The 25478-nt window shown below is 41.2% G+C and overlaps 2 protein-coding genes across 3 annotated transcripts in view; both read right to left on the reverse strand.

Annotated features, from left to right (window-relative positions):
* Nucleotides 1-19695, reverse strand: part of LOC124043839 (cordon-bleu protein-like 1) — a 51380-nt gene extending 31685 nt beyond the window's left edge. The window contains exons 1-3 of one of the 2 annotated variants that reach the window (XM_046362877.1): nucleotides 19283-19695; nucleotides 18966-19052; nucleotides 13601-13660 (exon numbers count right to left, since the gene is read on the reverse strand). In XM_046362877.1, coding sequence (XP_046218833.1) covers nucleotides 13601-13660; nucleotides 18966-19052; nucleotides 19283-19323 — 188 coding nt within the window. In that variant the 5' untranslated portion in view covers nucleotides 19324-19695. The remainder of the gene's footprint in view (nucleotides 1-13600; nucleotides 13661-18965; nucleotides 19053-19282) is intronic. The other variant, XM_046362878.1, reaches the window with a different exon arrangement.
* Nucleotides 19696-19790: 95 nt separating this feature from the next.
* Nucleotides 19791-24732, reverse strand: LOC124042882 (putative sodium-coupled neutral amino acid transporter 11). The gene is made up of 12 exons (XM_046361016.1): nucleotides 24571-24732; nucleotides 24333-24456; nucleotides 22678-22752; nucleotides 22440-22574; nucleotides 22223-22288; nucleotides 21923-22029; nucleotides 21749-21828; nucleotides 21485-21555; nucleotides 21133-21294; nucleotides 20906-21018; nucleotides 20645-20776; nucleotides 19791-20549 (listed from the first exon to the last, which is right to left on the reverse strand). The coding sequence occupies exons 1-12, from the start codon at nucleotides 24613-24615 to the stop codon at nucleotides 20271-20273; spliced, it is 1389 nt and encodes a 462-aa protein (XP_046216972.1). The 5' UTR covers nucleotides 24616-24732; the 3' UTR covers nucleotides 19791-20270.
* Between the last annotated feature and the right edge of the window lie 746 nt (nucleotides 24733-25478).

Below are 25478 nucleotides of genomic sequence, written 5' to 3' on the forward strand. Positions count from 1 at the left end.
GTTGAGATGCGGAGAGGGTGAACACCGTTAACGCGAGCTCTCTTCCACGAGCTCGGTGACGAAGATCTACCCGTCGTTCTATGCGGATGGCGAGTGCAATCAAAGAGTCCACGCTGGAAGGAACCTCCCGGGTGAGATTCTCATCTTTAACCTCAGCGTGGAGTCCCTCCAGAAAACGAGCGAGCAACGCCAGCTCGTTCCAGTCACTGGAGGCAGCAAGAGTGCGAAACTCTATAGAGTAATCCGTTATGGATCGATCACCTTGACATAGGGAAGCCAGGGCCCTGGAAGCCTCCTTACCAAAAACTGAACGATCAAAAACCCGTATCATCTCCTCTTTAAAGTTCAGATAATTGTTAGAACACTCAGCCCTTGCCTCCCAGATAGCTGTGCCCCACTCCCGAGCCCGACCAGTAAGGAGTGAAATGACGTAAGCGATCCGAGCTCTCTCTTGAGTATGTGTTGGGTTGGAGAGAGAACACAATATCACACTGGGTGAGAAAGGAGCGGCACTCAGTGGGCTGCCCAGAGTAACATGGTGGGTTATTAACCCTAGGTTCCGGAGACTCGGAAGACCAGGAAGTAGCTGGTGGCACGAGACGAAGACTCTGAAACTGTCCTGAGAGGTCGGAAACCTGAGCGGCCAGGGTCTCAACGGCATGACGAGCAGCAGACAATTCCTGCTCGTGTCTGCCGAGCATTGCTCCCTGGATCTCGACGGCAGTGTTGCGAGAATCCGTAGTCGCTGGGTCCATTCTTGGTCGGATCCTTCTGTTATGCAGGTGAATGAGGACCCAAAAGCGACTTAACGAAAACAGAGTCTTTATTCCAGTCTTAGACAAAAGCGATAATCCTGGATATTATCTAGGTGAAAGCAAAAACAGGAAAACTGAAATCCACTCGTCAGTAGAGAGGAATGACTGGTGACGCGACCACAGACTGCAGGTCGCTTCGGGAAGGCACCGGCCGTAGCTGACATTGACACCTGCTCACACGCAGCATCTGAAGAAGGTAAAACATGACAGGGCGGAACAAGGACACAGAACAGCGAACATCATACAAGGATCCGACAAGGACAGAAGCGGAAAACAGAGGGAGAAATAGGGGACAGGTGTGAAAAGAGTAAATGAGGTAGTTAGGAGAATGAGGAACAGCTGGGAGCAGGAACGGAACGATAGAGAGAGAGAGCGAGAGAGGGATAGAAAGAGGGAAAGAACCTAATAAGACCAGCAGAGGGAAACGAAATAGAAGGGAAGCACAGAGACAAGACATGATAATCAATGACAAAACATGACAATAACTGACTAAATAGACCCAGAATAAACTATAACAAAAAGGCAAATGATGTATTTCAGTTCACTAAAACAAGACAAGATTAAATTCTCTGTGACTAAAATCGGACTGAACAATCGTTATTGGAGAGATTGGGAGCTTTTCAGTGATTAGCACAATTCATATTAGCAGCACAGATGGGCAGCGCAGTCCTGTTCAGCAGTGGGAAGGACACGCCACACGCAGCACACACATTCTACTTCAGCTGGTGAGCTGCGGGGTTCGCTTAACCCTCTCACTTTCCCCACTGCATTTCATAGCCAAGTTATGTTGCCAAAGTACCCAAGTCTCCTCTACTGTTCAAAAGGTATGGCCCATAATACCGCCACTACATCAAAAAAAATGTCTATCGTGCATTAGTCCTTCTAATACCACTTGTTCATGCTATACCTTGTTCAGTCATGTTACCTCATCAGCTACAGTGCATTCGGAAATTATTCAGACTCCTTCCCTTTCTCCTCATTTTGTTATTTATTTTACTTATTATAAAATGTATTAAATAAATGTTTTCCTCGTCAATCTGCACCCAATACCCCATAATGACAAAGGAAATGTCCATAGAGTTCCGAGACAGGATTGTGTCGGGGCACAGATCTGGGGAAGGGTACCAAAAAAATGTCTGCAGCATTGAACAAGAACACAGTAGCCTCCATCATTCTTAAATGTAAGACGTTTGGAACCACCAAGACTCTTCTTAGAGCTGGCTGCCTGGGCAAACTGAGCAATCGGGGAAGAAGGGCCTTGGTCAGGGAGGTGAACAAGAACCCAATGGTCACTCTGACAGAGCTCTAAAGTTCCTCTGTGGAGATGGGAGAAACTTCCAGAAGGACAGCCATCTGCGCAGCACTCCACCAATCAGGCCTTTATGGATGAGCGGCCAGACTGAAGCCACTCCTCAGTAAAAGGCGCATGGTCTCCAAGAACACAGCGGCCTCCAACATTCTTAAATGGATGAAGTTTGTAACCACCAAGACCTCTTAAAGCTGGCCAAGCAATCGGGGGAGAAGGATCTTGGTCAGGGAGTTGACCAAGTACCCGATGGTCACTCTGACAGAGATCCAGAGTTCCTCTGTGGAGAAGGGAGAACCTTCCAGAAGGACAACAATCGCAGCACTCCACCAATCAGGCCTTTATGGTAGAGTAGCCAGATGTAAGTCACTCTTCAGTAAAAGGCACACGACAGCCCACTTGGAGTTTGCCAAATGGCACTTAAAAACTCTCAGATGATGAGAAACAGGATTCTCTAGTCTGATGAAACCAAGATTGAACTCTTTGGCCTGAATGCCAAGCTTCACACCTGGAGGAAACCTGGCACCATCCCTACGGTGAAGCATGGTGGTGGCAGCATCATGCTGTGGGGATGTTTTTCAGTGACAGGGACTGTGAGAATAGTCAGTATCAAGGGAAAGATGAACGGAGTAAAGTACAGAGAGATCATTCATGAAAACCTGCTCCAGAGCGACCAGGACCTCAGACTAGGGTAAAGGTTCACCTTCCAACAGGACCACAACCCTAAGCACACAACCAAGACAATGCAGGAGGGGCTTCAGGACAAGTCTCTGGATGTCCTTGAGTGTCCCAGCCAGAGCCCTGACATGAATCTGGTCGAACATCTCTGGAGAGATCTGAATATATTTGTGCAGCGACGCTTCCCATCCAACCTATAGCTAACAGCCTGGTGCACATTCAGCAGGACGCAACGTTTTGGTATGTTCAGATAGAATACTCTATGTAGAACAAACATGCCTCTCTGACATGTTGAATAAGGAATAACGTTGGCTCCATTAATGGGATTTCTATCTGGAACGTTTGAGAAGATTTTGCAACGGACCGTGGTCCTGGTAACATTACCAGTAACCTAGAAGTAAACACTTGGTGGCACAGAAAGGAAAAGGGATAGCAAACAATTTATTGACCAAATTCATCTTGCCACTACACTATACCTGACTGGGTAAATTACTTTATTTTTGGTTAATGTGGACCCAGTGACTCAGACTTGCGCACTTGGACTAGGACCTCAACCATAGAGACTCGTGACTCGACCATTGGTGACTCGGACTCGAGCACAGGGGACTTGAGACTCGATTTTGAAGTGAGGTTTGGTGACAGACTACTGCCTGGGAGAAAGTCATTAGCTCCCGTTCAAAGTCATGGACCCCCGTTCTATTTTTGGACATCAATGTGGCTGCGGTGTCTGTGGAACTTTGATAACAACGGCAATACCGTGACCGGGTGATGGAGGTGCAACCCATACTATTTTGCCAATACTTTGCGGCAGCATCTGTTGATATCGTGCTAGTTCCCCCCTCTAGTCCCCCCCTGCACTTGTGTGAGTCTTTGTTTTGTATGTGCAATATTTATGTAGGCTGAATTAGGAATTTACATAGCCAGATAATTCTTAGATATTCTTATACATGTTTGTCATATTTCTGCTGTTGAGAAGAGAATAAGATATTATGCAGCAAAATGTGTGTAGGACACGGCTATGTATGTTTGTGCACATGTTTACTATAGGATAAATGAGGCAAAACAAGTGTGATGTGACAAAAAAGTTGACTAAAATGGCCCACTGTTTTCGTATAACTAGGCTAATCATTAGTCAAATGGCAATATGTGACTAAGACTTAATGACATTCTGGTCCAAACGACTAAGACTAGACTAAATCTTTAAGAGTGCCAAAATGAACACTGCTGTACAGGCCAGTGATGTAATAATGAGTGTTAATTATGGAGCCTGTCAGCACTTATTACTCTCCCCAGAAGCTTGCATATGAGAAAAGGTAATAATAGGCAAGCTAAACTCAGAACGATATATTGTAACGGCTTTCTTCTTCCTCTTCTGAGGAGGAGTAGTAGGAAGGATCGGAGGACCAAAATGCGGCGTGGTATGTATCCATAATCTAATTTAATGAGAATACAGAATACAAAAGAACAAGACAAACAAAATGAAAACCGAAACAGTCCCGAATGGTGCAAACACTGAAATGGAAAAAAAAAATCACCCACAACTCAAAAGGTGAAACCAGGCTACCTAAGTATGGTTCTCAATCAGGGACAACGATTAACAGCTGCCTCTGATTGAGAACCATACCAAGCCAAACACAGAAATCCCAAATTATAGAAAAATGAAGATAGACTGCCCACCCAAACTCACACACTGACCATACTAAAACAAAGACAAAACAAAGGAACTAAGGTCAGAACGTGACATATTTTCATATTTAAAGCACCAATATCTACAGTATGTTGGTGTCAGATTTCACAAAACAGGCTGACATCTATATCAACTTTTTTTCAGTTCCCATAATACTTAATAATGCCAGGAATGGCATACAGGTTGAAACATGACCTGAAACTCTGATTGAAAAGCAGGGCACAGATGCGGCAGTTTACGGTCTATTACAGAGTACTTTAATTGTCCAGTGCTGTATTTTGTTGTCTAAATTATAAAAATATATGCAAGAGGTCACAGTCTGCTTATTAAATATATTTGTGACCAAAAGCAGTTTGACCTTGGGTAGTAAGCCTACAATGGCTCATGTAAATTTCCTACATTTCACAATGAAAGCGCCAGATCAAAGCTCCTGTAAATGTCCTACATATTACAATGAGAGCGCCAGATCAAAGCTCCTGTAAATGTCCTACATCTTACAATGAGAGCACCAGATCAAAGCTCCTGTAAATGTCCTACATCTTACAATGAGAGCGACAGATCAAGAGGTTTAACAACATCAGGTCTTTCCCTGCACCCTCTGCCCTACTATGTACTGTGCATGTCACTTTCACAGGTTCTTTCACTTAAAATAACAGAACTAAGTGCTTGATACAGTACAATGATCAAGTGCCACTCAGTTCATGCTCCAAGTGTATGAGCAACAAACAGGTTGTTGTCTACTCAAATAGATTGTTTGGTGTACTTCCTCTGTAAATATAATTTTTTGGTCTTTTGAGTCTGTCCTTCATTTAACAGAAATCCCATATCAGATGATAAGGGGACAACTTGTGGTTGGAGGTAGTAGTGGGTGGGGATTCGTGTGACAGGATGGGGGTGGGGTTGCAGAGAAGGGGGGTAAATCCCTGTGGAACGACAAAACACAGGGCCGGGGACACAGCTGGTAATTTGGTAAGAGGTCACTCACAGTAAACACAAGCTGTTTAGAGAAGGTCTGGAAAGGCCAATACCCCAGGAGCTTGTGTGGGACGGATGGAGAGATAAGAAGAAAAAAAAGCAACTCTATGAAACCTCCCCACTTCCTATGTGTATCCTTTATTATTTTAGGCTAAACAAACCCACTTTCCCATAACATGTTCCTATGCAGGCTTCAAACTCGCTTGGCAAATTTCACACCCTTATTTAGACAACTGATAAGTGTCTCGGGGGTATTAATAACTTCAGGTTGGCTAAGCGTTAATATACAGTATGTACTGTAATAACCCTCTCGTACGAAATCACCTTATTTCACTTCAGTAACATTGGACCATCCCAAATGGCAACTTATTCCCTTTAGTACACCACTTTTGGCCATAGCCCTGGTCAAAAGTAGTGCACTATAAAGGGAATAGCTAGGTCCCATGAGACGCACACATAATTTTTTTTAATAGTACTTTCTTTCCTTCTTACTACCACTGAGACTCCAGCTGATAGTAAGTCAGCCAGTCAGTCAGTCAATGTCATTTGAAAAGATTCTGGGTGATCCTTGAACTCAATGAACTTTACATGAAAATCACCCAGCACAGGTCACAGAAGAGATCAACCTAGTCTGACTGGTTCTCTCCCCACTTTTACCCCCACACCGAATTTCAGAGGTCAAATGAGCTTCTGCAGAACATTCTCAGTACAGGCAAGATCCTCACAAAGTGCTACAGCTACACCATCAAGAACATTCTGACTGGTTGCATCACCGCCTGGTATGGCAACTGCTCAGCATCCGACCGTAGGGTGCTACAGAGGGTAGTGTATACGGCCCAGTACATCACTGGGGCCAAACTTCCTGCCATCCAGGTCTTCTATACTAGGCGGTGTCAGAGGAAGGCCTCAAAAAATGGTCAAAGAGTCCAGCCACCCAAGTCATAGACTGTTCTCTCTACTACCGCACGGCAAGCGGTACCAGAGCACCAAGTCTAGGTCCAAAGGGCTCCTGAACATCTTCCAACACCAAGCCATAAGACTGCTAATCAATTGGCTACCTGGACTATTTGGACTTTTAACACTGCTGCTACGCGCTGTTTATCATCTATGCATAGCCATTTTACTCCTTCCTACATGTACATATTACCTCCATTATTTAGACTAACCTGTATATAGCCTTGTTGTTGTTATTTTATTGTGTTACTTTTGTAAACTTGAGTCCTTTCTGTGAGGACATAAAAATCTAATCAAACTGTATTTGTCACAAGCTTCATAAACAACAGGTGTAGACCAATAGTGAAATATTACTTTTCTACTAACACAAGGAATAAATATAAAATGAGTAATGATAACTTGGCTATAGACACGGAGTAACAGTACCGAGTCGATGTGCAGGGGTACCAGGTAATTGAGGTAGATATGTAAATATACAGTACATTTGGAAAGTATTCAGACCCCTTGACTTTTTCCACATTTTGTTTTGTTACAGCTGTCATGACGTTGGCCTGGGGGATAGGTTTATGACAGTCATAAATACATCTTCCTCCCCTTTTTCCTCTCTCTACTGAGGTTACATTTAAAAAAATAAATAAAAAACTTGGTTAACATAGAGATTCTGGGAACATCAGTAGGTGGGGGGGAACTGGGATGAAAGTTCACCCTCCAATGGGAGAGTGACCCTAAGCACACTGCCAAGACAATGCAGGAGTGCTTTGGGACAAGTCTCTGAATGTCCTTGAGTGGCCCAGCCAAAGCCAGGACTTAAACCCGATCTAACATCTCTAGAAAGACCTGAAAATAGTTGTGCAGCAACGCTCCCCAGCTAACCTGACAGAGCTTTAGAGGATCTGCAGAGAAGAATGGGAGAAACTCCCCAAATACCAGTGTGCCAAGCTTGTAGCGTCATACCCAAGAATACTCAAGGGTGTAATCGCTGCCAAATGTGCTTCAACAAAGTACTGATTAAAGGGTCTGAATACTTATGTAAATGTCATATTTCAGTTTTAAAATTTCTAAAAAACTATTTTTGCTTTGTCATTATGGGGTATTGTGTGTAGATTGATGAGGGAAAAAACAATTTAATACATTTTAGAATAAGGCTGTAAGGTAACAAAATATGGAAAAAGTCAAGGAGTCTGAATACTTTCCAAATGCACTGTAGGTAGGGATAAAGTTTAGGCAACAGGATAGATAAATAGCAGCAGCTTATGTGATGAGTGAAAAGAGTTAGTGCAGAACGGGTCAGGGCTTTGTGATGGCCACTCCAATACCTTGACTTTGTTGCCCTTACTTAAGCTATTTTGCCACAACTTTGGAAGTATGCTTGGGGTCATTGTCCATTTGGAAGACCCATTTGCGACCAAGCTTTAACTTCCTGACTGATATCTGGAGAAGTTGCTTCAATATATCAACATAATTTTCCTTCCTCATGATGCCATCTATTGTGAAATGCAACAGTCCCTCCTGCAGCAAACCACCCCCACAACATGATGCTGCCACCCCCGTGCGTTACGGTTTGGATGGTGTTCTTCGGCTAGAAGCCTCACCCTTTTTCCTCCAAACATAACGATGGCCATTATGGCCAAACAGTTCTATTTTTGTTTCATCTTTGTCCCCATGTGCAGTTGCAAACCGTAGTCTGGCTATTTTATGGCGGTTATGGAGCAGTGGCTTCTTCCTTGCTGAGCGGTCTTTCAGGTTATGTCGATATAGGACTTGTTTTACTGTGAATATAGATACTTTTGTACCCGTTTCCACCAGAATCTTCACAAGGTCCTCTGTTGCTGTTCTGGAATTTATTTGCACGTTTCGCACCAAAGTACGTTCATCTCTAGGAGACAGAACGCGTCTCCTTCCTGAGGGGTATGATGTCTGCTTAGTCCCATGGTGTTTATTCTCACGTACTATTGTTTGTACAGAGGAACGTGGTACCTTCAGGCATTTGGAAATTGCTCCCAAGGATGAACCAGACTTGGAGGTCTAACAATTATTTTGTGAAGTCTTAACTGATTTTTTGGGAGTTTCCCATGATGTCAAGCAAAGAGGCACTGAGTTTGAAAGTAGGCCTTGAAATACATCCACAGGTACACCTCCAATTGACTCAAATGATGTCAATTAGCCGATCAGAAGCTTCTAAAGCCATGACATCATTTTCTGGAATTTTCAAAGCCACAGTCAACTTAGTGTATGTAAACCTCTGACCCACTGGAATTGTAACACAGTGAATAAGTGAAATAATCTGTCTGTAAAACAATTGTTGGAAAAATGACTTGTGTCATGCAAAGTAGATGTCCTAACTGACTTGCCAACCTAAGTGTATGTAAATTTTCGACTTCACCTGTATAAATCTAGAACAGGATTATCTATTTTGGATGTTGAGACACTTGAGACAGAGAGAGTGCTCGTGCATGCACTGATTTAAAGCAACCATATTCAAGTGATACGGTTTTTGCACCAATAAATAAAAATAAAAATAAAAACAATAAAAACAATTTAAAAAGTATGGTGACCCCCAAAAGCCAGATGGCGATGGGTAAATTAGACGCGCATTCGGTCTTTATATTACTGTAGCATAGTCTATTCTGCAGCAAATGTAGGCCTACCTGTCACAAGACAAAAAAAGTTACCATGATGGGATGAAAGGTCTACATGCATTGTGAACTGCACTCCATACTGAGATGGGCTGTCTGTCCCCATCCTGAGCATTGATGATTCATCATCCAGAGGCCATAGACAAGCCAGATCGCATATCATTTAACACTTCCACTTCATGATATGCTGTTCATATAAATAAATGATTATAATTGCCAGTTTCACTCAGTTATTTATCTCGGCGGAAAAGGGAGTGGTAAATCCTGGTAACCGGGTTCCAGCCATTCAACCCTAGTCTGGGATGAGCAGTACTGGAGAAGAGAGCATTTCCCCTTGAGTCATACTTATATCACACTGCATTCATTCTTTTGAGACAATGCTGCATTGTCTACACTGAAGAGTTTATCAAAGAAGCAGCAGACTGTTGCTCTGCGGTCTCCCCCGATGCTCATCACATGCACTGGTGCTTCCAAAAAGTCATCAAGGGACCAAGAGCTTCATACTTTATATGGAAACATAACTATGATCTTGTTTTGTGATTACAGTTTTCCAAGTAAAAGACACAGATGAAATATGAAAAAAAATGAAATTTGCCACAGTGCAATAGGATAACGTATGAATAGGCTATTATTCCTTATGAAGAATATATATTCTTACCATTTTTAAAAAACTATTAGGCTATCTGGCTGCTAAATGCATGCTGCTGTGACCTATTCAATATATGGCATGGAAAACAAGGAAATTAGAGAGATTTGCTTCACATACTCTTTTTCAGACCTTAACAGAAAACGCTCTGTTATGGGGGTGGAAGGTAGGTGGCTTCCAACTGTTTATGTGTCAGAAGAGTGCACAACAGAAAAAGAAGCACGGGCCAAGACTTCATACACAGTCTGAACTATTTGCGTTCTAGCAGTTTACATGCATTCTAGAGACATTATAATAACCCCATTTGCACAGCACTATATTGTGAGGAATCCGTGTCGATTTAGTGCTATCTGACATTAAAACTGAGCACATAAAATCCTATAATAGCCTACCAATTAATTTGGGGCAATTTGAGCATAATGTTGACTGGATGTGTGTACAAACCAGTACAACTCCAGTAATAAGAATTCATTGGTATTTACGGTCAGTGCGTTGGCTTCAACTGCACAAAACAAAGACGACCCATTATTCCCCGTTCTCTGGATGATGGCCACTGTCTGTTTTAGGCCTGTGAGGCATAAAGCATACCGTCCACCAGACATAAAAAACCTTTGTATTCCAAAGAAATTACGAGGTTAGTAAATACAAGCTTGTCTTAAGGTCTCAATTACACCCCCCCCAAGTTTTCATACTGACCAAATTCAGTGATTCCACCTCTCCATTGCATTTAATGTGGTGGTTGCTAAGAGTGGTGTGGGTCCCAGTTGGAATGCCACTGACCTCTTCACAGAAACTACAACAAGGCCTGAGATATCGGTGACAAGTCACTCAACACGGTGCGATATCTTTATCTGCAGTATTGAATTTATCAAACAGCATCGTCGGCTATGCAACAATGCACAAACGTATAATCATTGCACAAACATATGATCATTGTGCAAAACGTATCATTAAATATTGAAAAGTTGTGCATTGAAAATGTATAAAGAAAGGTGTTCATTTTCATATTAGATTGTCAAATTTGTGAGGGAATGATATGTCATCCTCTATTGGCTTTCAGAGTTTAGTGAAGCGTTTGGTGGTAAAGGTGCAAGCTAGTTCCTGGTCCAATTGGGAAGTCTATTCCTGGCTGTACAGAGAGCCTTTTATCCCTCAGGAAAGTTTCAAGGGGAAAGAATACTAGAACTCTGCGGGTTCTCTCTGCTGAATCATCATCTTACCTTACATAAGTAGCTTTTTTCCACTTTAACTGCACCCAGTGAGGAAATCACAAGCCTAGACCCTGACAAATGAGAACACTCTTGTCACATATTGTAGAGGCCCAACTATTTCCATAATAGTTCTTCTGTTCGGAGTTGAAACTTTGCAGGAGTATAAAAGGATTAGGTCTCCGATAATATTTTTACAATTAATTAACATCACAGTAGTTGGAATGGCAAACTTGGATTTTAAATTGTGGTATTAGTTTCACAAGGTCCTCTCCACAAGGAACAAGTTTGCCTCAAAGAACTATAACTTTTACCATGGAAAACATGGGTGTTCAGTAGCTCATATTAGAGTTGCACGGTTGCCAGTATGCTACATTTTGGCACTATAACACATAAAATAAGGTTATAGGGCAGTGTTTTGACTTGGACCCCAATGATTTCAGCTTGCAGCTATAGTTTCCTCATATCTATCGGTTGTAGAATTTGGCCCATCCCTCTCACCATAGCTTTCATCATTAAATTCAAAAGTGCAGCTGTGCCCTTGGACTGCCAAAATGTCTGGAAACAGCTGTGGGGAGTCACAATACCTTAACCAATTCCACACTCGGCTCCACCCCAAGAGAAGCATGCCATGTGAGATCATGGTTAAAGGTGTGTCCCATTATCAGCGCAGGCTTTACATAGCTGTGAGCATAGATCAACTCGGTCCCTGGGACCCCAAGGGGTGTAAGTTTTGGTTTATGCCCGAACACTACATAGCGGATTCAAATAATCATCACGACTTGATCATTTGAATCAACTGTGCAGTGTTAAGGCAGAAACCAAAACGTCTGCCCCTTGGGGTCTTGAGGACCAATTTTGAGAAACGCTGGTATGGAGCGAGGAATGTCACCTATAAAATTACAAAACTGTCAGAAAATCTAGACATCCTCCTCCTACATTCCTATACTGTATACTGTAGGCATGTACGTGCAGCTCTATTCATATAAATGCTAAGTTGCCAAGTGAAGAATTTCAAAATGAGACCAGATGTCATTTCAAACAGATGCTGCGGTGACAAAAAAAATGTTTAGTGGATTTTAAAGGGAAACTTCACTGCTAGTCACTATTTAGACCAGCTGGACTAAGAGGGCAAATGGCAAACAAGTTGTTTTGCTGTCGGTAGCTAGCTAGTAATATCATCTCTCTTTTTACACAAGGCAGTGTTGTTCAGTACAATTTTGTGATCAATTCGGCCATGACGGGGATTGCTAGTAGCACCACAAGACAACCTAGCCATGTTAAGCTTGCTAGCTTTGTTTGCTATACCCAAATCTTACTGCAGCCTAACGTTATAGCTAGCTAGACGCAGTGTTTTTTTTCCCACACTGGGAGCAAAACTTGAGAAATGTTTTGATGATGAAAAGTAAAGGAATGACTTTGGCTTTATGACTCATATTAGTATTTGAGTAACGACACCTGTGTGTTGTAGCTAGCTAGCGGCTGTGAAATATTCTGCATTGTGCTGTTACATTAGAAAGACAGTACACAACCATTACCCACGAAAGTCAAATAGTGTTTGTCATTCTCTAACAGACAAAACTGCTTGATGGTCTACAGATTATTTTTGGAGTTTGTTCTACGTGGGGAGAAGCTAGGCAGATGACATCAAATCCCCTTGCCTGCTTGTGCTGTGGGGGCCTTTCAAGCAATTTATCCCTCACACAATGAATACAAAGAAGTTGATGACTCAAGAAGAGATATGAATGGTCCCATAACAACAATCTCCCCATGTGTCAAAGTGAACTCACTGCTATCCCCAAAAACACCATGTGCAAGTACTCCCTTTGTAGAACTGTAGTATTTATTATAGGTGTTATATATATTATATAAAAAACATGCCATACATTGCCATAACTGTTCCTACATACAGCTGTGTAAACTCACCTAGGTCTCCAGCGCAAATAACCGTTGTCGTGAATTCAAGCAATGTCCACTTATTTCCTACATTGACAGACCAATCTGTTTTATTGAAACATATTTACGTACCAACAAATTAAAGTTGAAATGATACACCAACTCCCTGCATCATTTGTTTTAGCAGTAAGAGTGTAGCAAGTTACTTCCAAATACGTTTCATGAATACCACAATGAATTGATCCATGGTTTCTGATGCAGCTGGAATGTTCCGGGCAAGATCCTGAATGTTCTTCAGCTGGTGAACCTTGTGTTGGGCAATGGCAGCTGGTCTGGCAGAACTTCATGAGCTCCATGAAATTAGACTCACAGACTACACAATTTGGCTCTTGCCAGTCATATGCAGTCTTTTCCTCTTCCAAGTCAGATGACTTTGAGCTCGAGGTTGTTCTCGGCTGAAAGCTTTCATCCAAGACTACTTTGTCCCCATCAATACACACTCAAACAAGGTACAGTACTATATCCACCCATCCCCCTCGTGTCAATAGATAATGTATACTAACCTTCACAAACACGTCAGTCGCCCACACCATCCCCTCTTTACTAATAACTCAGCTTTTCTTAAATTTAGACTTCAAGCTTTACATAAAACAAATCAACTAACCCTCCATAATACAGAGAAAACTACAGTAGAAGTTGAAACCTACTTATAAACACACCAACTATGACAACAAGACACAGACCATGTTTATGCCTAGCTCCAGTATATTTATTTGCTCATGGAGTCAAGGTGACTTACACTAGTTCCTGGTGCGGAGCTTGATGTTGATGCCGGTGCAGATGTTGATGAGATTGGACTCTGTAAATAGAACACATAGGCCAGTCACGTTAGCTAGCTAACTAACTACCGCAGAGGCTAACGGTTAGATACGGTCCGGTAGGCTGTAGCTAACGTAACCTAACGTAGCTTGCAAAGTTACAAATCACATTGCCAGATAGCAGCTGGCTATTAACATAGATTCTCTTTGGAAGGTCTAGCTAGCATATTATGAAAGCTAGTTAATTACTAACTAGATTTTAGTTTCAATAAACAAATGTAGTTCCCTAGCTTGTTACCTTAGCTAGACAAGTTAACTCTGCTCGACTTCTTAGTAAGGTAACCGATTAAATTAGGGATGCACGCTATAAGAAGAAGAAACTGCAGTCATTTTCACTATTCTTAGCAATGATTTAGGGATCCTTGTATTAGCTAGCTAGCCACTTGTTGTTGCCTATTTAAACATGAACTTCAGTTCATGAACATACATAGCTAGCCATCTACTTAACCCTGTTGCCCAAAGCTAACGTTATAAGCAGCCAGCTGGCTTCATCAGTCTAGTGAGGCTCTTACCTGACCGGGTAATGTATTGTGAAGCTAGCCACAATAAGAATTAGGCACAATAGTGGAATTCGCGGTTTGACTTTAAAATAAAAAGTACCTCTTTGAAAGTGTTGGAGAAGGTTACAAATTGGTGGAATCATGCCATGTTTAGACTAGATCATGTTAAACAAGGTTGGAGAGTGAAGCAATTAAATGGGGTATCAGTCTACTCGGTGACACCCACAGAACACAACTGTGAAGAGTTTACGCAAATATTAGCATTGTACTGTGACTGTGTGAAATCACCTCAACAGTCAGTGTATTGACATTCATATTGCATTGTACAGCTTTACCTAAGGATTGGGGATCAATGAAATTGAGTAACACTCTACTCAATACCCAAGATATCCCCCCCCCAGAGTTCAGACTCCAAAACATCCACGTGTTATTGTTTTTCCTCGGGAATAGTATTCAATACACGTAGGTTGACAATAAATGTGGCTCAATTCACAGTTGTTTCAGAGTCCCACAATAAGAGCTACGATGCTAATGTTCCCTGGTTGTCACTGAGTAGACTGATAACCCATGTCATTGATCCACAATCCATAGGTAAGGATGTACTGTGAAATAAGTATGCCCCCAATTCTAAAGTATAATACATCGTGTGATTTCAACAGATTGTCAAATTATTAACTTGTCTTTTGTTGATTTTAAATAACATTTCAACCTCATTTAGCATGACCTATTCAATTATGGCATAATTCTATCATTTGTATGCATTTGCATCACTGTCATTGACATACTTTTATTTTGAAGGCTAACCACAAAGTCCAAGGCTAGCTTCACATAGATTGGTCTGACCACCATCAAATATGAACCGTCTTATAAATGAAGGTTATTTTAGATGACACCTAGCTATATAGTTAGCTAGCTAACTATAGCTACTGAAACAGATGTTGTTTTGCTATTTGTTTGGGGAAGAACATTGCCACCAGAGACTCTGGGTTCGCGCCCAGGTTCTCTGGTGGCACAGCTGGCGCTGCAGTACAGTGCCCTTAACCACTGCGCCATCCGGGAGGCCCTGTAGTTTTTTTTTTTTTTTTTAACGGATGTGAAACGGCTAGCATAGTTAGCGGTGCGCGCTAAATAGCGTTTCAATCGGTGACGTCACTTGCTCTAAGACCTTGAAGTAGTGGTTCCCGCGGCTTTTGTGGAGCGATGGGTAACGATGCTTCGTGGGTGTCAGTTGTTGATGTGTGCAGAGGGTCCCTGGTTCGCGCCCAGGTATGGGCAAGGGGACGGTCTAAAGTTATACTGTTATATTGGTAAGGAAAATATCAGATATTGGCCCCCAAAAAATATCGGTGCATCACTAGATGAAATGTTACCCCAACAGCATGTGCTTGCTCACAGTTTGCACATCCAGGTACTGAGCACCACACCATGACTAAAATGTACAGTTTTTGTCGATACAAAAATAGTTATTCGCAAGCTGATGTTCTATGAACAAGTGCATTAGCTACCCATTTTCAACAGGATCCACCCCGACAGAGGCGGTACTATGTCCTGAAATCCCTATGAATTCTAGATATTGTGGTTTGCATACAACAAGGAAATGTAGATGGCCTGTTTCTACCGATGATACAAAAACGCTTGTATTTGTGTGTAGAGGAAATTGACACATACAGTGCATTCGGAAAGTATTCAGACCTCTCGTCTTTTTCCACATTATGTTACGGTACAGCCTTATTGTAAAATTGATTACTTTTTTTAAATCCCTCAATCTACAGATAATACCTATAACTATTCTATAACTTGACTGGAGTCCACCTGAGGTGAATGCAATTGATTGGACATGATTTGGAAAGGCACACACCTGTCTATAGAAGGTCCCACAGTTGACAGTGCATGTCAGAGCAAAAACCAGGCCATGAAGTCAAAAGAATTGTCCTTAGAGCTCCGAGACAGGATTGTGTTGAAAAACAGATCTGGGGAAGGGTACCAAAACTTTTCTACAGCATTGAAGGTCCCCAAGACAACAGTGACCTCAATCATTCTTAAATGGAAGAGATTTGGAACCACCAAGACTCTTCCTAGAGCTTGCCACCCTGCCAAACTGAGCAATCGGGGGAGAAGAGCCTCCAGAGTTCAAGAACCCAATGTTCACTCTGACAGAGCTCCTCTGTGGAGATAGGAGAACCTTACTTTCCCAATGGCCAAGCAGAACTAGATTTAATCTAGGCCCAGCCACACAAGTTACTAACAGGTGTATAAAATCGAGCACATGGCCATGCAATCTCCATAGACAAACATTGGCAGTAGAATGGCCTTACTGAAGAGCTCAGTGACGTTCAACGTGGCACCATCATAGGATGCCACCTTTCCAACAAGTCAGTCCGTCAAATTTCTGCCCTGCTACAGCTGCCCGGGCAACTGTAAATGCTGTTATTGTGAAGTGGAAACGTCTCGGAGCAACAACAGCTTAGCCACGGAGTGGTAGGCCACACAAGCTCACGGCACCACCGAGCGCTGAAGCTTGTAGCACATAAAAATCCTCTGTCCTCGGTTGCAACACTCACTACCAAGTTCAAAACTGTCTCTGGAAGCAATGTCAGCACAAGAACGGTTTGTTGGGAGCTTCATGAAATTGGTTTCCAAGGCAGAGCAGCCGCACACAAGCCTAAGATTACCATTCACAATGCTAAGGGTTGGTGCGAATGGTGTGAAGCTTGCCGCCATTGGACTCTGGAGCAGAGGAAACGCGTTCTCTGGAGTGATGAATCATGCTTAAACATCTGGCAGTCCAACAGACGAATCTGGGTTTGCCGGATGCCAGGAGAACGCTACCTGGCTGAATGTATAGTGCCAACTGTACAGTTTGGTGGAAGAGGAATAATGGTATGGGGCTGTTTTTCATGGTCCAGGCTAGGCCCCTTAGCTCCAGTGAAGGGAAATCTTAACGCTACAGCATACAATGACATGAGACGATTCTGTGCCTCCAACTTTGTGGCAGAAATGGTTCTGTCGAGATCGGTGTGGAAGAACTTAACTGGCCTGCACAGAGCCCTGACCTCAACTCCATCGAACACCTTTGGGATAAATTGGAACACCGACTGCGAGCCAGGCCTAATCGCCCAACATTAGTGTCCGCCCTCACTAATGCTCTTGTGGTTGAATGGAAGCAAGTCCCCGCAGCAATGTTCCAACATCTAGTGGAAAGCCATCCCAGAAGAGTGGAGGCTGTTATGGCAGTAAAGGGGGGAGGTCCAATTCCATACTAATTCCCATGGTTTTGGACGAGGGCCTGTGTTTTGGCAGTGTCAGCAGTAGAATAACAAATGTAGCATGGCATGGAGGGCCAAATGATATCTCTACAAGTCATTGCACTTGTAAAGTGGGATGAATTTTCAGGAGCATTTGTCTAATGGCTCCAAGCATGAGAAGCCACAAATAACGCAACAGCTCATGGAGATAGTGGTTTTAATTGGCAAATTGTTTATATTATAAATTACATTTATGACATGGATGCATAAATGTATTTCAGTCTCAATATGGGAAAGTCAGCAACTAGAGAAACGGAAACTTTACATTAATTGTTATCAAGCCTTCAAATTCTCCATATCGCTTCTAATGAAAATCACATGAACTCTTTAGTCCTCCCTTGCATGCCAAAGGAGTGAGCAGTGACTAAAAGATTGCAAAGAACTTTGGAAACTCATTCCCCAGTTTAAGAGCCAACGCCTCCAACCAACTGGAATACTGTCAGCTGACATCATCTCCAAGCAACCGTTCCTGAACCAAATAAATGGGACATTAAACGTGTTATGACTGTGGCATATTGTAAAGAGATGATCTTTGACTCTTATTTGATATTCAATATTAGGAAAGACAAACATATTCTCATGGATAATTTTTTTTTACCACCAGGGGAATTTTTGGGATAGGTGATTATTACAAACTACACACAGCGGTCTATCGGACCATCTACACTACATGACACATTATGAAATCATCCATACAAACAATTATTTTGAACTGTATTGACAAAAATTAAATAGCCAGCCGTTTATTATAATGCACATGAGATGCACACTGGTTTTCCTCCAAAACGCTTCCCATCACCTCAACATGTGGTCAAGGAAATTTCTCAGAACAACTCTGAAGGCAGGACATTAGCGGAGTTTGAAAATTACTGAAATGTCTGCAACAACTGTTACTTTAGTTACTACATGTACTCAGTATGAGGTGGAAGAATTTAGGTTAGAGTTGACATCTCAAGCCCCTCTGGTTGTGGGCAACTAAATTAGTCAAACACTTTCCCTTAGACATGCAATTTTGTCACTAATTTGCAATTTGCTTGCAACATGTGTCAAAAAAACGTGTTGCAACACTAACTTTTTGGGGGTATAGAATGGTATAGAATAGAGTAATGAATTTATGGGATCCCAGTTAAGTCGGGGAAAAGGTTTGAACTGAAAAGGTTTGGAATGACATAAGACTCCATGGGTTACAAAAGTCTCATATTTTCCAACTGATGTCATCTCAAGATGATCTCACATGTTTAAAAATTCCACAATAATGATACGTTTTTTTGGTTGTCATTTCCTCAATCTTTAGATGCATTTCAGCACACCTCCAAATAATAGGGGCTAATGTTACTTCTAAACATGAAGTGAACAATAATGTAATGTAGACTAGAGTTCAGAAGAAAAGCTGTTGGCTGACAGCTGACAGAATGAATCCCAATATCTTCTCACACAGAAGCCTCTTAATTAGTAAATACACCCAGAATGAATCCACATACCTAGAGCCAGAGAGTTGTCGTCGTGGTGTTGGTTGGGACACATTATCATCCATGACTAGTTGCACAGGTTTAACAAAGTCCCCCGGACTACCGAAAGTGAAGCAAAGCACACAATTATTCATATTTCATAACTAAAATGGCACAGGTTTACATCTAGAGCTCTCCCATCCGAATGCTTGCTGTGGATGGTCGAAACCCTATTGACAATCAGGACAGCGTTTCGGATGGTAACTTGCCCTTTGTTGCCCGGCATGCAAAGTGGGGCACAGGACAATTATGATTTAATTAAGCTCATTATGTTACTCGTCATCTCTTACCACGAATGCCCCTGGCCCTCCGCGCTGCTGTCAACTTTCATCGGTATTTATTAGGGAGAAAAAAATAAATTATACCGTACAAAATATATCGTGGCGTTGATTCGTTCAGTGATACATTAGGCTACTGGTGCGTTCAAAATGAATTCCAGAACTCCCACTTCTATCTTGAGCCACACAACAGTCGCTCCTCTGTTCCAATACGCCGCCAGCACAACCCAGTCTTTCCAACGTTTAGCCAGCAGTCTACATTTCAAAGTTGTGACACGATGCCAGCTACAAGCGCTGCTAAATTGTCTCTGCCAAAAGCATACCAACTCCAAAAATCGACGTCAAAACCTGAGTAGAGATTCAAATAACCATTCGTGGGGGCGTTGAATACCTTCACTCTTCTCCCGTTGTTACTCCCAGCGGTAATTTCACCTATCCATCCCAGAGGGAATACACATATTTTGCCTGATTTTTTAATTAATTTAACAGTAAAAATGTACGTAAAAATTGTACTGCAGGAGACAATTCATATTACTTTTATTTTTAGTGAAGTGAACAATTCGGGTTTACATTTATAATATTGAAATATACTAAATATTATAATCATGAAATTGCCCAAATAGTAAATGTATAACATATTCCCTCTAACCAACAGTGGAAAATGCACTACCATTGGACAAACTTCTATAACTACATCTTCGAAGGGAGTGACATCAAGGCAAGAGGGCAAAAGGTTACCTTCGAGAAACGTTTTTATAAAAGTTTTATTTAGTCTGATTATGTTACAGCGACATCGTGTGGTAGGTTTCTCGAAGGTAACTACTCTCGAAATTCAAAGTGGAACTGTCTCAGTCTGACATACAAATTGATTAATCTATTGCATTATGGCATTTTCACAAATAGTAGCATAAATTATGACACACACATTCATTGCAGAGGTAATAAATACAATGAGCATACAAAGTCATATCACAAAACCCCAGTGTGTAACAACAACGAGTCATCTAGAATTCTGAGTTGAATTCTGAAAGAGTAGCTCAGTGGGTGGTGTGGGGGACATGGAGAGGTTGGAAGTTGAGCAGTAAAACATCTCGGCTCCATGGGAGCAGTCTTGGGGGAACATAACCGCCATGATCAAACCTGTTGTCATGACAAAGACACCAGCTATGAGGATGAGACAGGGGATGCGGTTTTCACCTTGGAACCAGCGCTCTGTGGAAAGCTTGAGGTAGCAAGCTGATGGAATGATGAAAATTAAAGGTGTGGCGCTTACAACACCCTGGGAGACAAAAAAAACAATATTGTTAAAAAGATAACCATTGCAATTTTAGTAGAGAAATAAGTTACAACAATTCAAAAGGTCATCCTGCTTACATTTAACACCAGAACAATACCCAGACAGTCGTAGGCCAAGGATAATGCTGTGCACGCTGCAACTATGAGCAAGGTGACTGCCACATGGGCATGGTTGTTGAGAGACCCTTTAAAAAAAACATTGGATACTACCTGCAAACATGAAAGACAGAATAAGGACTTGATTTTTACAGGGTGATGTGCACTAAAATCAATGAACACTGCGTCACAACATACTGTCCTGTGCCATATGAAGTGGCATGTGCATAAATAACGTCATACCTCTCGAGTCACAAAACATTCCAGAGGAAAAGTTGTTATTATACTGATGCCAAAACAGAAGCGACCAAAAGTAGCCAGGTCATCGTTCCCACAGTAGTTTTCAAAGATATCACCTGGAAATATAAAGAGGCGATCAGAAAAATGTACTCCTTTAGGCAGTATGTATATGGGTGAACTTGGGTCTAACACCACAAGATGGTTCTATGATTCGATGTGTTGTGTTTTACCTTGCGTGTACCCAGTGAAGGTAGCATAGCCAGTCGCAGCAAACAGAATACTGACAATCATAGCCGAACCAACAGACATGTGAGTGACACGAGACCAGTTACTTAGGCTCTGTTCCTTCAGAGAGCCGTAGATCATAAAGCTGTTGTGATGACAGATAAAGGCTATGGAACAAAGGGATATGGCACAGTATTACAACCTATGAACAGTTCAAATTACATTTTTGTGTGGGGTTCCTCTATTATGTAACTTGATAGCCATTACCATACAATATGAAGATGTATGGGTCGTTTTGTCTCGAGCAAGTATTACTTGTACTTTACAAATATACAGTTGATGTAGATGAGAACTGACCAAAAGACATAACACCAACGGCCTGAATCGCATTCCACCTTGCAAACACCCATGCATTCTCTGTAGGGGGACTAAGGACACAAAGTAATTGGATAAACATGTTGTTAGCCATTTTAAGATTTTCTAATTCCGGAGTAAGTGGTTTCAATAGTCGATTAGTTGACTGAAATATAAAATAAAGACAGAATGTGTTTCAGATTGGATTAGAATATGATATAGCATGTGAGTGAATAGGTTATGACAGTGTTAAGTAATATAATGTACATATGTGGTCCCAGGGTAGCTGCTCTGATGATAACAGTGATGAGGATGAAAACAGTCAACACCATGGACAGTAAGGACACCTGGAATCACATAGATAGATGCTTTAGCTCACAAATGATCAAATTAGTCAATGACTTCTAAAAATAAATGTGACAATATGTGATTAAGTCTTACCTTTCCCAGCTTTGATATATTCCGGAAAAGAGACAGGGGTAATGTGAATAGAATAGTGGATACTGCGATGACAAAATGTCTCTCTGAAAGTATGTGGCCCGGTCCAACTGCAAATAGCATGTATGAAAAATATAAATGAGCAATATGCAATTAACAAACGTGGACTTGGTGTTTGCACTTAACTCAGAAAAACGGTGACCTATTTTTTTACTGTCACTGTATTATCATATCAATGCACACAAGTTGTGGCTTGTATTTGTTCAGATATCTTACATTAAAGTACAATGTGCCATACTGTACCTCCAGGTAGTCTCTGAAACACTTTGGTTAATGTGTCACCAGTTATGATGTTGTAGCTGATCATAGCTGGGGAAGACACACATTGTGGTTATGTCTACAATCCAAGTCCCAACCAGTACCTGTATATCAGTTTGTATGAGACTGCTCAATCTCGTAAAATCTTGGTTGTAAAGTAGTTCTGATTTACTTTAAAATGGCACCTCCATTCAAGACTTACCAATGAAAGGGTATAGAAACTGCAATAAAGACAGAACCAGAAATCCAGTGATACCAAAAGTGCTACGTACAAGTGACTGGTAACTATTTGTCCCTGAAAGATTCCCTCCTTTAATCAACAAGATGATAGAGTAGTCTGCAAGGAAGAAACAGGACAATGCCACAATGTTAGCTGTTGAGTTAAACACATTCTATAGTAAAAGGGAGTTCATCACAGTTGTCACCGTTACAGAACATACCTGTAATAAATGCTACCAGAACCAGGAGAAAAAGGCCAAGAGGAAGGCCAGCCTGGTTTAAGGAGTATGGCAAACCTGAAAAGCAAATTAAATGACAGATCATGTTATAACAACATATTCAAATATATATATATATTTTTAAGAGTTTATATTTTCATTGTACTGACAGAAAAAGTTGAGTCATGCAATTTAGAAAGAATTTTGGAAGCACAAAAGAAGTATTATGATGTCATTGGTCATATGATGCAGAATGCCAACCACCCAGGGGCTGATCATTCTGGCGGAGGTACACTACCATTCAAAGGTTTGGGGTCATTTAGAAAGGTCCTTGTTTTTTAAAGAAAAGCACATTTTTTTGTCCATTAAAATAACATCAAATTCATCAGAAATACAGTGTAGACATTGCTAATGTTGTAAATGACTATTGTAGCTGGAAATTGCATTTTTTTTTTATAGAATATCTACATAGATGTACAGAGGCCCATTATCAGCAACCATCACTCCTGTGTTTTAATGGCACGTTGTGTTAGCTAATCCAAGTTTATAATTTTAAAAGGCTAATTGATCATTAGAAAACCCTTTTGAAATTATTTTGAAGAGTTCTCTGTCCAGTGTTTGTGTTCTTTTGCCCATCTTTTATTTTTATTGGCCAGTCTGAGATATTGCTTTTTCTTTGCAACTCTGCTTAGAAGGCTAGCATCCCGGAGTCGCCTCTTCACTGTTGACATTGAGACGGGTGTTTTGCGGGTACTATTTAATGAAGCTGCCAGTTGAGGACTTGTGAGGCGTCTGTTTCTCAAACTAGACACTCTAATGTACTTGTCCTCTTGCTCAGTTGTGCACCGGGGCCTCCCACTCCTCTGTCTATTCTGGTTAGAGACAGTTTGTGCTGTTCTGTGAAGGGAGTAGTACACAGCATTGTACAAGATCTTCAGTTTCTTGGCAATTTCTCACAGGGAATATCCTTCATTTCTCAGAACAAGAATAGATTGACGAGTTTCAGAAGAAAGTGCTTTGTTTCTGGCCATTTTGTGCCTGTAATTGAACCCACAAATGCTGATGCTCCAGATACTCAACTAGTCTAAAGAAGGCCAGTTTTATTGCTTCTTTAATCAGAACAACAGTTTTCAGCTGTGCTAACATAATTACAAAAATGTTTTCTAATGACCAATTAGCCTTTTAAAATTATAAACTTGGATTAGCTAACACAACATGTCATTGGAACACAGGAGTGATGGTAGCTGATAATGGGCCTCTGTACACCTATGTATATATTCCATTAAAAACCAGCCATTTCCATCTACAATAGTCATTTACAACCTTAACAATGTCTACACTGTATTTCTGATCAATTTGATGTTATTTTAATGGACAAAAAAAACTTTCCTTTCAAAAACAAGGACATTTCTAAGTGGTCCTATGATGTTTTCTATTCCCAGGAAATCATGTGATCCTGCATGTTCAACATATATATATAACTTGCTTATCTTATTGGGTAACATGATTGATCAACTTATTAGACAGTAACTTGCAACTGGTACTCCCCTCTCAAGAAGGGTGTCATTGCAGCTATTGCCACCAGTAGGTCTATTCTGCTGTGCTACTGAAATACAAACATGATGATCCCACAATTGAATGTATAAACACTCATTTACCTATTATTCCAGATCCTATTATCGAATTGATGAAATTAAAAGAGGCTGATATCATCGAACTCTTGATTTTTCCTGCAACCACCTTTTGTGAAGCAAGCAGCGGTTTCCCTTCGCCATTCTCCGTCTGGGGTCAAATGAAACATTTTAACACAATTAACACATCATGTTGTAGAATGGTGGTAACCGTGAGTATCAATAAAAGTAAACCTATTCGTATCATAGTAAATCGGCAGCCTACCTGGTGAGCTTCCCGTTCTCCACTTTCCTGTATTGATGTACTCATTTTTATTCCACCAGGTGCTCTAAGAGTTTCCGTCAATTTATAAACGTTCTATCCGCATCTCTACCATGAAATTAATTAACTGGGCAGAATGTTCAAAACTTTCCTAATCGGAGTCGTTTAAATTCGCCCATGAAAAACGATGGCAACAGCGCCCCTAAATGGCTTAGTACAACACTGGGTGCGTTCCTGATAGGTCTAGACAAATTCTACATTGGGTTGCGCTGATTACAACATCATTATAATATTCATGTGTGTTCCTGAGACGGGAACTATAGACCTGCGCAGAATTGTGTATCTGGAACGCGTCCAACCTCTAAACCGCATTCGACACACATGCCCAGTCGAGTGAAATGAGCTTTAAAAGATTAGTATCCAAAGTATTTCTTTGTTCAACTGAAGGAGAGAATATGCAAAAACGAACACATTCTACACCAAATGGGTAATAAAATAGGCATATACGTCCTTTGCAATTAGGGACAATGTCATAAATAGTATGTTGGGTTCCATTCAACATTTGTGAGGGTTTCAAAGTGTCCATAGAGTTTTGGTCACGTGTTAATATTAATTGTTCCATTATGAAAGAATTGTAGCCTACTGTACCTACCCCAGTGTGATTAAGTCAGCTGACATGAGAAGAACTAAAAGGGTAGAGTAAATTTAGGTCAGACATGTTTTTCTTTTTCTCAGAAAGATAGTCACATGCAGAAAAACAAAGCAGAAACACAAAATTAAACTCAACAAAAACGATTTGACTTCTGAAATAAAATCGTGTCTGTCTGTGGAATCAACAATACAAATGTGTTATGAATGAAGACTTTAATTAATATCAAAAGTAGTACAATGTGTTGTTAGGCTTCACTACG

Source organism: Oncorhynchus gorbuscha, linkage group LG09 (assembly GCF_021184085.1).
Source record: "Oncorhynchus gorbuscha isolate QuinsamMale2020 ecotype Even-year linkage group LG09, OgorEven_v1.0, whole genome shotgun sequence".
NCBI classification, from domain to species: Eukaryota; Metazoa; Chordata; class Actinopteri; order Salmoniformes; family Salmonidae; genus Oncorhynchus; species Oncorhynchus gorbuscha.